This window comes from Ictalurus punctatus, chromosome 22 (genome assembly GCF_001660625.3).
Source record: "Ictalurus punctatus breed USDA103 chromosome 22, Coco_2.0, whole genome shotgun sequence".
In the NCBI taxonomy this organism is placed as follows: domain Eukaryota; kingdom Metazoa; phylum Chordata; class Actinopteri; order Siluriformes; family Ictaluridae; genus Ictalurus; species Ictalurus punctatus.
Genome location: NC_030437.2, coordinates 13,003,277 through 13,020,283, shown reverse-complemented (window position 1 = coordinate 13,020,283; position 17,007 = coordinate 13,003,277). Strand labels below are relative to the sequence as shown.

At 40.3% G+C, this 17,007-nt stretch overlaps 1 protein-coding gene across 2 annotated transcripts in view; it reads right to left on the bottom strand.

Annotated features, from left to right (window-relative positions):
• fras1 (Fraser extracellular matrix complex subunit 1) overlaps positions 1-17,007 on the bottom strand; it is a 139,243-nt gene that overhangs the window by 59,806 nt on the left and 62,430 nt on the right. For both annotated transcript variants that reach the window (XM_053674449.1, XM_053674450.1), the window contains exons 16-21: positions 16,489-16,629; positions 15,207-15,347; positions 14,447-14,614; positions 9,144-9,284; positions 7,592-7,735; positions 2,080-2,235 (exon numbers count right to left, since the gene is read on the bottom strand). In XM_053674449.1, the coding sequence (XP_053530424.1) occupies positions 2,080-2,235; positions 7,592-7,735; positions 9,144-9,284; positions 14,447-14,614; positions 15,207-15,347; positions 16,489-16,629 (891 nt within the window). The remainder of the gene's footprint in view (positions 1-2,079; positions 2,236-7,591; positions 7,736-9,143; positions 9,285-14,446; positions 14,615-15,206; positions 15,348-16,488; positions 16,630-17,007) is intronic.

Below are 17,007 nucleotides of genomic sequence, written 5' to 3'. Positions count from 1 at the left end.
ATATTATAGGCAAGGTGTGGTATTTCTCAGTCTCATGAAAGTTTCTGTTGATTTGATAAATAAGTTCAGAATTTTGCAGAAACGGCTGCTGGGTACAGCATTTTCCCTATCATGCCTATCATTGGGAGGTTCATATGCCAATGTTAGCCTGTGCCATCACAGCTGTAGTGTGATAAGGATGATTTCAGCAAGCGTGTAGTGACTGGCTATTCTGGAAAAGAAAAACCTGGAAAAGCTTCTGGAAATTAACCGAGAGATTAGAGACCAGTGTTTAAAGTGTGCATGAGTTTCACCAACCCTTGTGTTTAGCCATGGCTCTTCCTAGTTGACAAAAAGTGTTGAGTGATTTGCTGTCAGCTCCTTTAACAGCTCTGTGCTTATGCTGAATTCTGCCTAGCTGCTTAGGATAAAAAGCATCTGCTAAATAAATAACTGTAAAAGTAAAGCAAGATGCGGGTCACTCGACTTCACTAATGTGCACAAATACTTGTGAGGAGTCTCAATACTGCTCTGTTCCTCGTGCAGTGTAATAGTTGCATAAGTCCGCCTAGATAATCAGTGGCATTTTTCAAGGCTGAGAGACTGGTGCAGCCTGGCGACTAATACCTTGGAGATTTCCTTTATAGAACTTCATTCAGTGCAAAAGAGAATGTAGGACAAATTTATAAGATGCTTGAAAAACATGTACCAAGCACACAGCCTCAGACTTGGCAAGGTTATACATGCAACAAGGCGATTTCATTCAGGAATCCGTCATATTTGCATTAGAGAGGAGAGCAGCTGTTCACAGAAGAAGCAGTGCTGGTTATCAGCCTTGGTGATTATGTTGTTTCACGGAGCAGCAGCTGTTTATTGAAAGGCTGCATCTTGATTGAGAAATAGATTGTATCAATTACTTCTCTCAACATATTTCAGTTTTATCTCACACTGGGTAATGTGTAATGCCTAAAAACCACCAAGATGGATTATGATGTTACGTTGATCTCCTTCAGACTGATAGATGCTCTACTCCCTCACTAGTCAATTTATATTCATTGGTTCAATGTGTCTACATTCAGTTACAGTATTTTGGCCTCTCTATTGCTAGGGTTTCTGTGTTTTGGCCACTCTATGGGTAGAGGTTATGTGTTTGGCCATTTGCATGACCAGTGTTTCTGAGTTTGGGCCTTTGTATGTTTGGGTCTCTTTATGGCCATGGTTTCTTTGTTTGGGGCTCTATATAGCCAAGGATTTCCTGTTTGGGCCACTCTATGGTCTGCACTTCTGTTCATGGGCCTCTGTATGGCCAAAATTTCTGAGTTTGGGCCTCTATATGCCAGTGTTTCTGTGTTTGGGCCTTTCCATTGCCAGGGTTTCTGTGTTTGGGCCTCTGTATAGTCAGCATTTCTGAGTTTGGGCCTCTATATGACAGTGTCTCTGTGTTTGGGCCTTTGCATAGCCAGAGTTTCTGTGTTTGGGCCTTTGCATAGCCAGAGTTTCTGTGTTTGGGCCTCTCTGTGGTCTGCATTTCTGTTCATGGGCCTTTGCATGGCCAGAGTTACTGTGTTTGGGCCTCTGTATAGCAGAGTTTCTGTGTTTGGGGCTTTGCATAGCAAGGGTTACTGTGTTTGGGCCTCTGTATAGCCAGCATTTCTGTGTTTTGGCCTCTATATGCCAGTGCTTCTGTGTTTGGGCCTTTGTATGGGAGAGTTTCTGTGTCTGGGCCTCTCCACAGTCAGAATTTCTGAGTTCCATCCGTACCACCATGCCATACCATCCGTATGGCAAGATTTCTCTGTATGGGCCTCTGTATGGTAGGGTTTCAGGGTTGTGGCCTCACTATGACAAGTGTTTCTGTGTTTGAGACTCTCTATGTCCATGGTCTTTTAGTTTATGACACTGTAATTGCAATAATTTACAGTTCTATGCTTGCACAGTGAACAGAAGTTCGAACGTGCGTTTAAATCTCGCCAGAGATGCAGAAAGGCACTCTTGGGCCTTCAAACAGGGCTTTTAATTCTTTTTATGCTTTTAATCCACTCTGCTCTGTTCTTGGTTAGATTCTGCTTTACTCTGGATAAAAGCATCTACCAAACTCACTCTTGCAGGCTCCGTGGTACTTGAAGTGTCCCGGTGGACAGTGTTGCACACAGTGATCTCCCAGCAGCAGCATCCGGGAGCCTTTACACCACAAACACACAGTCCCAGAGCCGAGCTGCAGATCCGCTGTACACCGCTGACAGCCGTCCTGACACTCTTCAAGGGAGAAGAATGGGTGCATGATTAGTACATATTGCTTGTTATTTTTTCTCTTACCCATGCAAGTATCGGGGTATAGCTTTGAATTGGGATAAATCTAACTTGAATGAACAAGTTATGTGTAAACAAAAAAGGGTGAGAAATCACAGCATCATCAGTCACACAATAATCCATTACTGTGCCCACAGACGGTGCTCAGTCAACAAAAACAATCTTTTCATCATGTTCTTTACCTTTACCTTAACCCTGGTCTTATCTGATAAGAGGAGAGAAGGCATGTTCTCAGCCACTGATAGCAGACTGTGGCTGCATTAAAGTGATTCGGATCATGTGTGTGTGGGTGTGTGTGTCTCTCTGTGTGTGAGAGAAATAGCATACCTAGAAATATTTGAATTTAGGTGAGCTGTAGAATAAGTGTGTGTTTGTGTGTGTGTATGTGTGAGGGAGAGAGAGAGAGAACAAGTACAAAATAGATGCAAAAGAAAATTTTTTTTGTGCATTTATGTGTTTCTAACATGGACTGTGCATGTGTGTGTGTGTGTGTGTTTTTGTGTGTGTGTGTGCGAGAGAGAGAGAGAGAGAGAGAGAGAGAGAGAGAGAAAGAGAGGGAGGGAGAGAGGGTGAGAGAGAGAGAGATTAGGTGTGTGCCAGCCTAAGGAAGAATGAAAGAATCCCAATATACCAAAACAGACTGTAATAGTGACATTCCCCGGCATAAACTAAATTTTAATATGCCACATGTCATGTTATGCAGTGTAACACAGCCTTACATCTCCAAATTCGTAGACACTATTCCTAGACAGGATACAGTATCCTGCATGCACACATACACACACACACACACACAGACACACAGTTATATAACCCCAATTCCAAAAACGTTGGGATGCTGTGTAAATATAAATAAAAACAGAATGCAATGATCTGCAAATCTCATAAACCCATATGTTATTCACAATAGAACATAGAAAACATATCAAATGTCTAAACTGAGTAAATGCACCATTTTAAGAAAAAAACAAGGTAATTTTGAATTTAATGACCGCAACACGTCTCAAAAAGTTGGGACGGGGCAACACACGGTTGATAAAGTAAGTGTTACTAAAAAGAAACAGCTGGAGGAACATTTTGCAACTAATTAGGTTAATTGGCAGCAGGTCAGTAACATGATTGGGTATAAAAAGAGTTTCTTAGAGAGGCAGTGTCTTTCAGAAGTAAAGATGGGCGGAGGTTCAACAATCTGCGAAAAACTGCGTCTATGTTCCTCAATGTATAATTGCGAAGACTATGAATATCTCATCAACTTCAGTACATAATCATCAAAATGGTTAAAGTCACAGAGATCACACTTTTTCCCCATTCTGGTGTTTGATGTGAACATTACCTAAAGCTCTTGACCTGTATGTGCATGATTTTACGCACTGTGCCATTGCCACATGATTGGCTGATTGGATAACTGTATAAATATTTAGGTGTACAGGTGTTCCTAATAAAGTGGATTTAAACTGGAACAGTTGCATAATTTTTTTCCCACATTGCTATACTTCTAAAAGTTAAAGTAGGTCCTTCTGCCCTGATGAGAATAAAAGGGTTGAGTGGAGGTCATTCAAAAACTGCAGGAAAGTATTTATTGCACATAAACCCTTCAGACCGCATCCTTTTAAATATTAAACAGCCACCCTCTTCCTGTTGTTTACCATAATGCCAGTCGAGCAAGGTCACCTTGCAACTAGATCGCCTAATTAGCTGCAGAGTCACTGCCAGAACAGCGCCAGACACAATATCTACTGTTCTTCCAAAGACTGCTGCTGCTGTTCAGATTTTACCTAAGGTGACAAAAGTATATATACTGGGAAAGACAGATTGGCTCAATCTGAGAGAAAGGAGGCCAGAAGATCATGTTCCAGATGATTGTGGGTTTAAATCTTGGGTGTATTCCTCCTTCCTTCTATTAAAATTAATCAAATGGATTATGGATTAAAATGGGTTAACAGCTGAGATCAGAACTGACCGCATGATGAAACTTGAAAATCTCTTTTGTCCTTGTCCAGTGTCCGAAAACAGCTTTAATCCTCTTAAAGGAATTCTCCAGCGCTTTTTACACTGACGTTTGTCTTCTGCTTCTATAGTGTGTGTGTGTGTGTGTGTGTGTGTGTGTGTGTGTGTGTGTGTGTGTGTGTGTGAATGCTTACCACAGCAAAATTCTCTGTACTGAGAAAAGAATCGACAACCTGTTTGCTCACCTATAATGGAAGTCTAAGGGCAGTTGTTGGGACAGACAAAAACGTACCTAAAATATATTTTTTGTATGATTTCATGAATTCCACAGTTAAATGTATTTATAAGTATTTTAAAGCTATGAATCAGTGGAATTTTATTTTTGCTTCCAGGGACTACTTTTTCAACGAGACAAAATTTTGTGGTTATCAGCACAGTCAACGTAGCCTAAAGTAAACATGTAAGTGCCTCAGTTACTTATTAATCATGCATGGATACCAAAAAGACTTCATGAACAGGAATGATACTTTTTACAATATTGCTCCAAAAGTGCTGTAAGAAATTTGCTAAACTAAATAAAAATAGCTTTGGAAAGACCTTCACTTATACCTGTTTCATATCAAAAGAACTTTAATGTTAGTGTTACATTTGTAGTTTTCAAGTCCCCGTGAGGTACCTTGAAACGTGCAGCGTTATTAAATGTATCACGGTGGGACAAATCGAGTGGCTCCTCCCCTTTTTTAAATTACCTCACAACCCGGGATAAGCCGTACTGGACAGTTAAACCACTTTTCCACTGCACGGTACAGCTTGACTCGGCTCACTTTACTTTTCTGAACTTGCTTTTCCACTGCAGTTTAGTGACAACGTGGGTGCCATCTTCCACTCGCCTTCACGCAGGAATAATGTTGTATTATCGAAGCACTGTACAAATAGATGGTCAGGGCGTATTCCAAATGCCTTTCCTGTTCACTGAACATGGACCGTATTAAGGATGTAAAACAACGGCGTTCTACAACCTACATAGTGCTCGATATGACTAATTTAGATTCAGCCCTGACAGGAGTGACTTCAATTAATGCCTGTTTGGAAATTGGTAACAAGAGACATGCAAAAATCGAAGACAGAAACCTTTGTTGTAATTTTATCTGTAATGCGATAAACTATACATCATTTTCCATTAATAGAATATTACCGTACGCAACGTATGTATGAAATGACACACATTTATTCAGGCACAATACAGAACCACTCGTTAAGGATAATTCCCTACTCCCTCAGTGTGTGGCTCACATTCAGTATCGGTTCAGCTCGCTTGGAACCTCGACGAGGTGGTACTAAAAAAGTACCAGGTACCAGGTACTATCCACAGTGGAAAACCCCCCAAAAAGCGAACAGAGTCGAGTTGAGCCGTACCGTGAGATGGAAAAGTGCCATTAATTACCACAGAGCTGGTAAAATACCTCCTTCTTCAAAATGCGTGAAGTCAAGCCGTTTCCTTCTTAAACAACTTAAAGTTGGAAAACAGAAAAAACGTGTGTGTTCAAACAACCAAATTCACATTTACGACCCATACTTGCTGATATGATTTCTCTCAAGCAACAACAGCAAGGTGATTTTTAGAATGTTGGGGTCGGGACACTTCACATTCTAGAGAGCATTTGACTGGACAGAAAATGTGATGAGAAGCTGAAATGCAGAATGATTGTTGATCTGTATCGGTGGTAGAGAGCGACTGTACATTTTGAATGCATATATCTTCTAAATGTGAATTTTGTCATTGTTTTAGAGCACACTAGCGTATAGATAACCTTAAGGCTGACATATTCATACTAAAAGCCACAAAACTTCACTTCTGATTTCATGGAGACTTTAAATTTGTGTTACATAGTCACACATTTTACATGTAAAAGGATTTTTTTTTTTAAAGCATTCAAGAACTGCCATTAGACTTTTTGGGTCACACTTTTTCCAATTAAAGTAGTTTTTCCATTCTAAGTCATATATATATATATATATATATATATATATATATATATATATATATATATATATATATATATATATATATATTACAGTCAGTGGGCTTTTTTTGGAGTATAGGAAAATGTGTACACATTCTGATCTGCAGTAATTGCACACAGAAAACAGGAAAAAAACAGTGATTCTGAGGAGAGGAAACGCAGAAAGTTCTGCGCTACATCTACAATCTGATCATTTATTAAAATTTATTTATACAGCTTGTGTAACATTATCTTAGAATTGGAGATGAGAACATCTGATTATGTGAGAGAGATGAAAATTGCCTCTCTGAGAAGTCCCACCAGGCATCCCTTAATAAATGAGTTGAGCTGAAGAGAGGATATGAAGCCAGCAAAAGCCCTTTTTATCTCTTTTTCAGGTGGTATAATTAAAACCTGTATATATTAATCCATTCGTTTACATAATAACCTCCCCCTGCAAAAGTCTTGCTAGCTTTGCATCTAATTGCATCTTCCGAGGAACATGCTGAATCTTGTTTAATCAATGACAACTAGCATAATTTTCCTAGTAAAAGCACAATGCAGTTGGATCTCGTGCTTGTTAAAAGTTTCATTGGAGTCTTCCAAGGTTTAATAGGAATGAGGCAAACCAGAAAAACCTTTGTGGTACAGCCGTTCATCTCATTTCCGTGTTTTTTTATTTTTTTTTATTTTTTAAAATCTGTGTTCAAACTTGTTATCATTCCTTGTCTATTTTCTATATATTGGTCTATTATGATTCTCTTATTCATATCTCCATGCTTGTTGAGGCACAACCTTACACAAGACCTGAGACACAGGAAGCCTTTATGTGGTACCAGAAAGTGTTAACCATACTGCATCGACCAAAAAAGTCAATAAAGAGAAAAGAAAAAGATTTGCTGGCCAATATAAAATCTCAAATACATCCTAGTCTCAATTATTAGGATAAAAACAAAGGTCATGTGACAGGAACTACATCCAGCTTCTATACTGCTTAATCTGTTTCAGTATCACAGGGAAACCTGGAGTCTATCCCAGGGAGCATCAGGCACAAAGCAGGGTACACCCTGGACAGGGTGCCAATCCATCACAGGTCACACAAACACATATTCATGCATCCATTCATACACCACAGACACTTTGGACATGCCAATCAGCCACACATACGGTCCACACATCCGGTCACAGTCGGAATCGAACCCCCGACCCTGGGGGTGTGAGTCGAACATGCTAACCACTAATGCTATATATATGCTTAATATTATATATTAAGCATATAAAGCTCTATGTTCAAAATATTAAGGAATAAATATTTATTTGACACCACTGTGAGGATATTGTGGCTTACTCACCACTACAGTAGCCCACAGCATTAAGGTACTGTCCTTCAGGGCAGCTGGTGCGGCAGTAGCCGTTGTGTAGGCTGGTGTTAGGTGGGCAGACTGTGCAGTCAGCTTGAGAGGGACCAGAACACTCCTTACATGTTGGGTGGCAAGCTGAAAAAACAAACAACACCCTTCATATAACTATTTGAACTATTCGAATCACCTATACCAGTGGTCACCATCCCTGTTATTGGAGCTCTACCTTCCTGAAGACTTTTACTCCAACCATAATCGTGCCCACCTGACCATCTAATCCTTGCTTTGAGAAGTTCAACGAAACTATGTGTTGGATTTTGCTTGGAGACGAAACCTGCAGGAAGGTAGATCTCAAGGAAAAGCGTTGATGACCACTGACCTAGACCATATTGCACCAACAACTGCAGACACAGCTGTATCCTGGATTCAATTAAAATTGATCTATTAATTGTAACACATGCCGCAAAAAAACTTGTTTAACATTGTTAAACAAGTCAAAGCCGACACCAACAGAGTCGACAGAATGCCTCCGCCACCAAGTCTAGCTCTTCTTGTTACTAATTTGAATGCCAGAACTAGCTAGGGGAAGTGAGAGGTGAGCTGAAGAGCCCTGCATCCCATTTAACTCATTTTTATCATCATCAAACTGTTTAGTGAACCTTCATGCCCTGTGGATGGGGTGGGGTCATCCTGAAAGAGAGCACTCCCAACAGGAGAGAAATATTCTATCACAGGATAAAGGTGATCCTTCAGAAGAACCTTGTATTGATTTGCAGTAGGAAAAATGAATGTAAACGACGCCAGCAAATTGCCTCCTGTAACATAACACCACTACAGATATTTCCTTTAAATCACTAATGCCAAGAGAATGACTCAAAACGTGACAGGCTGATACCGAATCAAGCTGGGTCACCCAACTGAAAAGAGGTTAGCACGCTCAATTAGCTTTCCTAAATGAGCCTGACACCGAAGCCATTCACCATCTAGCACTGGCTCAACATATTTAATGGTTTATCTTCAAAAGGCGGCCAACAAGGAATTATACTGCCATTAACTCTAAGTATGTGGGATTCTTCTTGGCTTGTAGTTCATCTTAAAATGCCTGCAGCGTGGAATCCAACAGACTCTTAAAAGATGTTTAAAGTGCTGAGCCAAAAAGCGGTACAGGGAGCCGGATTCACGTCAGGAATTACAGCCCATTACTGGCATGTGTTGCTGAAAAGCTTTAATACACCCCCCCCCCACCCCCCCACCCCACGTACATTATAATGAATCTTACTGACAAACGGCAATACGCCACCACATATATTGCTTTTAAAACTGTCAGTGTCTTCGCAGTCATATTGATTCATGCGCATTTCTTTTTTCATAACAGAAAGTTTTCTAGGTAACTCTTAAAAAGGTACAGGATAATTTATCTTCTAAAGCTTTTTGGGACTTTTACAGTCTGATGAGGAATGCTTTTACAAAAAAGACAGGACTTTCCTAGCGAAAATAAATAAATAAATAAATGTCAGAGAGAGTAGACAAGGACTGTACTTACCATGGCAGGTTCGGTCCTGGACATGGAAGCCATGAGGACATCGATCGAGGCATTGTCCATTGTAGAGGACACTGTGCTGAAGGCAAGAAGTACAGCTATGGGCATTTCCTGCTGTGCAATGTGAACACGACATGTGGCATTCTAAAAGGAAAACAAGTTTCTTGTGAGCAAATGTTTAAACATGGAGAACATGCTGCTGTTTTTATAGCATGAAACAGTTAAGCATCAAAAAGAGATTATAACTAAACTGTCACACTGGATACAAACCACTTAAGAGTCGAGTGCAAAAGTTTGCATACCCTTAGGACAAGATGAAGAAGACATTTCATTTAAAAGCAACGCAAATTCATTTTTCACAGATGTTGTTTCATTATCACAAGTTGGTCAAATAAAAATCAAAATGAACCCATCGCAGGACACACTTCCACACACACATTCGGAGACTACGGAGAATTTAACAATGCCAATCAGCCTACAGCGCATGTCTTTGGACTGGGGGAGGAAACCCCTGAAGCACGAAGAACATGCAAACTCAGCACATACAGGGTAGAGGCAGGAATCAAACCTCCAACCCCCAGAGGTGAGAAGCAAACGTGCTAACCACTAAGCCTCAAATCAGGTCTGAAAAGTGTCATGGATAAATGCATTTGTGATTGTTGTCTCACTGCATGATGCCCTCTTGAAATTTAAGATGTTGAAATTCTATTTATTTGTAAATAAACTGTAAAATAGTCTCTTTTTTTCCCAGCCGGGAATCATGGGCAAAGCAGACTTTTGCATTCAAACACAAACATGATAAAAAGGCAAAGCTAGCCTAGCCCATGCCCATTACTGACAATATATCATGCCATTATATAAAGGGCACTCGACAACAAGCTCTGGCTCAGTTTGGAAAAGTGCTTGAGGCAGAACACGAGTCAGACAGGTAAAAACAAATGCAAACACACATGCTACATCTTGCCACTGATAAACACGTATCCTCTTGTAATATGGAAGTCTGCTATTGAACTGTCTGTTAATGTAGCTAAATCCTTTCCTTATGTCACCCACTTTGGTATATTATCCAACCTCTGCAGCTCACACTGTCAGCCAGCAGAAAGAATCTATCTATAATTGTAATTGAGTTTATGCCCCCAAGAAGAACAACGAGCATATTAAATACCACGCGTTGTGAAACTGTGTTCTTCACACTTAGACTACAAAGATGTAAGTAAAACAATTTCCTAGCACACTTCTGATGAATGTCTCCGATGTGGTTCTCCTATAGATTATGCTACATTTTCAGGACTTTTGACCCACTGAAATATGATTAAAACAAAGCCGGAGAAGAAGTTATATTGATATACCGGTCAATGGGGTACTAATTCACAGTGTCAGGAAGTGGAGTTCTTAAACTCTTAACTGATTTGTTATAAACTGTAACAGAAGAAACATTCTGGAAGAAAATGGCAAACAATTAGTGAAGAATTTCAAATGATTTCACGTGGTGCATTGATATCACATTACATCCAAATCTATGAAAACGTATTCATAATTCAAATGGGGGCTGGACTAGACGCAACCGGTCCTGATTACTGCAAACCCTGTTCAATCAAATCAACACTTAAATAGAACTTTTTCAACAGCATGAAGTTGGTTAAAAGGTCTTACCCAGTAACACACTATGCCAAAATTGAAGAAATTCCAGAAATGATGAGGAAGAAGGTGATTGAAATACATCAGTCTGGGAAGGGCTACAAAGCTATTTCAAAGGCTCTGGGACTCCAAAGAACCACAGTGAGAGCCATTATCTCCAAATGGTAAAACTCGGCACAGTAGTGAACCTTCCCAGAAGTGGCTGACCTTCCAAAATTCCTCCAAAAGCACAGCAACGGCTCATCCAGGAAGTCACAAAAGAGCCAACAACAAGACCCACAACATCAAAGGACCTACAGGCCTCTCTTGCATCAACAACAAAAAAAATGGCATGCATGGAAGAGTGGTGAGGTGAAAACCACTGCTAACCCAGAAGAACATCAAGGCTCATATAAATTTTGCCAAAACATACTTTGATGATCCTCAAACCTTTTGGGAGAATGTTCTGTGGATTGATGAGTCAAAAGTGGAACTGTTGAAAGACAGGGGTCCCTTTACATCTGGCATAAACCAAACACAGAATTCCACAAAAAGAACATCAGACCTATGGTCAAGCGTGGTGGTGGAAGTGTGATGGTGTGGGGATGCTTTGCTGCTTCAGGAACTGGGCAACTTGCAATAATTGAGGGAAACATGAATTCTGCTCTCTACCAGAAAATCATAAAGAAGAATGTCCGGTCTTCAGTCCATAAGTTGAAACTCAAGTGTAACTGGATTATGCAGCAGGACAATGATCCAAATCATAGGAGTAAGTCCTAGTCCTAGAAGTAAGTGACAGACTGATATCCAGTTATTGGAAGCATTTGTTTACAGTTATTGCTGCTACATGTGGCACAACCACACTTTAAGTTTGAGGGGGCAATTAGTTTTTCACATTAGTGATAGTTGTCGGATAAATTTTTGCTTCAATAAAAAAAAAAACAACTGTATTGTGTGTTTACTCAGGTTGCCTTTGTTTTATGTTGCATTTCATTTGAAGATCTAAAACTATTTAGTATGAGACGTACACAAAAACAGAAAAAATCATTGGGGATTGGGTCAAACACTTTTCACAGCACTGTGTATACACACATCATGTGCTGACATACGACATACTGGAAAACGAAAGGGATTTACACACTGGAACTTCCTCATACTGACATCCGATCAACCAGCACACATACACACACACACACACACACACACACACACACACACACACACACACACACACTAACAAATGCATATATGTATACCCTGCCGGTAGCCTGGAGCAAGCTGAAAATTTGTCTGAGCATGCAAGCTTAACATAATGGATGCTATTGATGTCAAGGGGACATATCATCATTGGGTTAGGGAGGACCCTGACAGTGGACTCATTGATGGTAGCCCAAAGCTGAATTTCCACAGCCTACAATATCATGGTTGATGATGTGCGGCCGAGTGTGCTAAAGCCTCATACATCAAATATATTGGTTAAGATTGTAGGCAGGGAATCCATTTCAGGATATCCGACTCACTATAAATCAAAAGAAATAGAAAAAGAAAGCTGCATCTTTAAATACTACACATTTACGCAATCGTCAGGTGTTTTGCTACCAGAATCCCAAGCGTCATATATCAGTCAAGTCTTAGCACTAGCTTTCTCATGAATTACAATGACATTTCAGTGAACATGAATTCCAGACCCTTTGTGCCTGATGGAGGTGTGTGTATACGTCTGGGAGAGAGAAAGCCTTCTATGACTATTTCTAGAACATCTTGGAAAGCCTATCCTGGAAGTCTATGTGATGCAAAAATACCCCGGAGCAAACCATTTCTCCATGAAGAATCCTACAACCAACCTTAAGCAAATCTTTTAAACAATAAAAAAACAGTGTTTCAAAGAAGCAGTGATAGAAAAAGTTAGTGTGGACTCCATATAGTAAATAGTAGGAGCAAGGTTTGCCTTTTTAAGTGGTTTCCCATCCAATTTGGCTATTTTCTGGCTAGCAATAATGGCCTTGAGCAGGCAGATATAATATGATGCTGCACTTTGGACTGGTTTAAGCTGAGCTGGACAGGTTTTATAGGTGTAGTTTGTAATGTTATAAACTGAGTCTGGGTTCATATAATTTTAAAGATTAGAAAAACTGTCAGTCACACTCTTCTAATACAACAGCTCTGACTAGTTTCTTCATTTCAGGCTTTTGTTCACATTTTTCTGGCCCTGAAATTAGCCCGGCTCCCAGCCTGTACAGGGCTGCTTAAAAGACAATTCATAAGGCATAAACAGTTTCAACAAAGATGGTAGGTTAGGATATGTAGGATAGGTTGGCTATGGGAAAAAAAATCTTGTCAATGGCAATTTGCCGAATAGGCAGCGGAGGAATTTACAAATTAGAGACAGGGATGGAATCAGTCTGGTGGAACCCCCTTTGACTCCTTTGGTCTTCCAGTGATTGCAATTCACACAGGTCCTTAGTCAGCACAGCAGCTCTATTCCATTATAGTCCCAATGTTATGCTTCACGGATGGGTGGAGATTCTGTCTCCAAACATCACGCTTAAGCTAAGCTTGTAGACCAGTAGCTTCCTGCCTATAGTTCTTTGGCACTTTTTGCAGGTTTCTGTGTCCTTTGCAATGATCTTTGTAGGCTACCCATTCTTAGGGAGAGCTGCAATGATGCTGAATCTCGTCTAAGAACCGTACTCTTTGAGAAAATGCAGTCAGCTACCAACCTAATTACTAAAGTTCTTCTACCGCCCATTAAATTCTATGTAGAACCATACAACTAAAAAGGTTCCCAGCAGAATCCCATTATAAAGCTCAAAGAACCCTTGGGGCACTGGGCGTAACTATGGACTAAGCTTCAAGACTTTTCTTCTAAAAACTCTTTATTTCTGAATTTCTGTCAGTGACATCCTAGATTCCAGCCTCGTTAGGACCCTCCCCCCATCCCCCCATCATGCCCTTCACCTGGTCTCAACTCTTGGGCTGATTAATTACTTATAGTCACAGTATTCCTTGTAACTTTTCCATTCCCAATCGAGTTTCTGAGCCATTAATTTCTCTGTATAAATATTTCTCTGAACCACCTCTAGGCTGTTTTCCTGTACGCAGGTTTCTAGTCTACTGGGATCTGTCGTTGAACCACGCTTCTCCAGCATGCGCATCCTGTCACCTTAGGTGATTAGTTACAAAGTGGAACGCAGATCATCGTTTCCCCTTATGGGTTGAGCTGTGGGTTTCATACATTAACTGCAAACTTTTTTTTCTCCCAGGAGGCCAACTACAATTAATTACATTTTAACTTCATCTACAAACTAGAATAATAAAACACAGTCCCAATTTCGCAATAGACTTTTTTCCCCCCGGCAGGTCTCAACACTATGTCAGTCCAGAGAGACCATACTTTTTGCATAGTAGATTCAAAAGCCTCAGAAAAGGGCTTTGGCTAACTAAGCTTGGATTGTCAGACGTAACACTTAACCACTGCATTTCAACAAGAAATACTAATAATTTTATTGTTGTTTTCATATTAGAGCTTCTGCTGACCAATATAATGTTAAAAAATGTGTTAATTTAACAAAATCTTAATGTAGCTAAGCACTAACCTCTTCCAACTACCATAATCTCCTCTGCATTGTAATTCCAGCATCCTGATGAGAATCCTATAGGAAATTAAGGCCTTGGCCTGGTGTACTTGCCTCTGCAGATGAGATCTGAGTCGAGGTAATGTTGTGACAGACAGGAAGATAAACACATGCCATGAGATACATGTGCATTCTGAGGCTGCAGCACTTCCTCTGGCTTTGCACACCGTGCACAGTCTGAGGACTCAGGACCTACACAAGCCCGGCAAGATACATGGCAACCTGCAGCGAGAGCAAGTAATAGAGGGAAAGATGGATGAGGAGAACAGATAGAAAAAAGGAGGGGAAGAAGGATGAAGAAATATAGTGGGAGGAGGAAGAGAGAGTAATAGTGAGAAAGAAGGTAGAAGAAAAGGTGGAGAAAAAATGGCTGTAAATACAGCTTCTGTGACACACACATCACTGCATCCTCAGCTCTTGATCTCTGGCTTAGCTCTCAGCTGAGCCACAGATATCGGTTACTTGGAATTCAGTTCATACACAACCCGGTGGCACAATAACTTGTGTTTATGTTTGCCATCTGCACTCTGCTTTAATCTCTGATGAAACTGCTCATAAAATATCCTCAGAGTCATGGCACTTTAAAAAGCAATGTCTGTATGACAAGTCTGGCCTTGATAATGAAGCATTTAAACTCACAAGCAAGTTTCAACAATGGATTACACGACGCGTGTACTGTATTTGTCCCTTGTAGGTCCACAAAAAAAGATATTACTTCCATGCTATTAATCCAAGCTCAAGTCAATAATCTAAGAGTGAATTTATTATTACTTATTGAATATCATCTAGCCAAGGGCAGAAAACGTGTTCTTACTGTAACAGCGTCCATCTCTGTTGAACAGACCCTCTCCACACGACTCCACACACTCGCCATGGTGCAGAAGGAGGAAGACGGGGCATGAAGCACAGTGGGACGCTGAGGGCCCGGAACAGGACGCACACGAGCTGTGACACACTGAGTGACATGACAACATAGGAATAGGCCAAAATGTTATATGATGGTCTGCACTTATATAGTGCTTTTTTAACTTTAGCGGTTCTACAAAGCGCTTTACACTGCGTCTCATTCACCCATTCACACACACACTCACACACCAATGGTAGCAGAGCTGCCATGCAAGTTGCTAACTTGCCATCGGGAGCAACTTGGGGTTCAGTGTCTTGCCCAAGGACACTTCGGTATGTGGAGTCATGTGGGTCCCTAGTGGACAGCCCGCTCTACCACCTGAGCCACAGCCGCCCCTAATATATATGATATATTTATTTGGGAAAGAAATTTATTTTATTTTAATTTTTTTTTACGCATGCGTGGTACAGTAAACAATAATCAAAGTCACTCAGTGTATCAGAGTAAATTAAAATACTAAGCTACTTTTTGATGGAAATGTACCATTCTTTAATTGAGAACTATAGCTGTTTTGGGAATATTGCATTTTAAAAAATGCTGGATGGAAACACCAGATGCAAATAAAATTTCCAAAATGCGCACAAAAAACGTATGCGCTTAATTGAGGCTTATATTTTTTTTTATCTGATAAGAAGACAAGCGCATAAACTACAATTGAAACACATTTACTGAATAAATTCCTCCATGTGCATCAAAAAAAGTCAGGTGACGTTGCCTCAACAAATCATGTGATTGGATAAGTGGCTCAGAAAAGTAAAAACGGTGTAGAGAGAGATGCGCCAGTTTCCCCGGAAGTGACCGAGTTTGCTCTCTTGAACATGTAGGATGGAAACGGTGCTTTATTCGCAAACGTTTTATGCGATATTGCAATTTTATTGCAAGTTCATTTCGCAACTTGGCTGGAAACATAGCTTATGAGTCTCAAGATGTAGTAAGAAACTTTATATATTACTTATATAGATTTCCAGCTCAAGGTGATCTGAAACATGTAATAATATGAAAAATGGACTAAGAAGAAAGAAACAAAATATAACTCTGGATGGTGCTTTGAGAAAAAATAATCTATACAGGTTGATTGGCTTTACAAGAATAACATACCACAAACACACCGATAAACTCAGGTGTGAGAAAAGATTTTAGGGTGGGAGCATTCTAAAATGTTTCTGGTTTGTGGTTTCATGTTACTTACATTGGCAGCGGTTGTGTCCGTCTTTGTAATGCTTATCTGGACAGTCGGAAATACATTTCCCATGATGTAGCGCATAGCCACTGGGGCAGCTCAGGCAGCTGGGGTTATCAGGCTTACAGGTGGCACAGGATGGGTCACACGCTACATCATAAGACACAGACACGTTAATGAACTCCAGTAAGCTGATTCAATTTGAAATGAAAAGTTTATTAATATCTAAATGGGATGGAAATGCAGAAATAAGAGAGAAATAACTAACACTTCACATTTCACAGCTTTCAAAGACAGTGTGCGCAAACTGTTCCATGATGTGAGCAGACAAGCGTGAAATCCGTCAAAATAAAACGGCGACAACAGTTACAGGAAGCTGTATACAAATGCGCTGAACCTCCTCGAATTCGACAACATCCGAGCTGACATTTAGTCTTTAAGCTGACATTCATGATTTTGTTGTCATGCTGCAGCCTGAGGGTTCTTCACAGACCCTCCTGCATGTCTGTGCACCTACAATTGCCACAG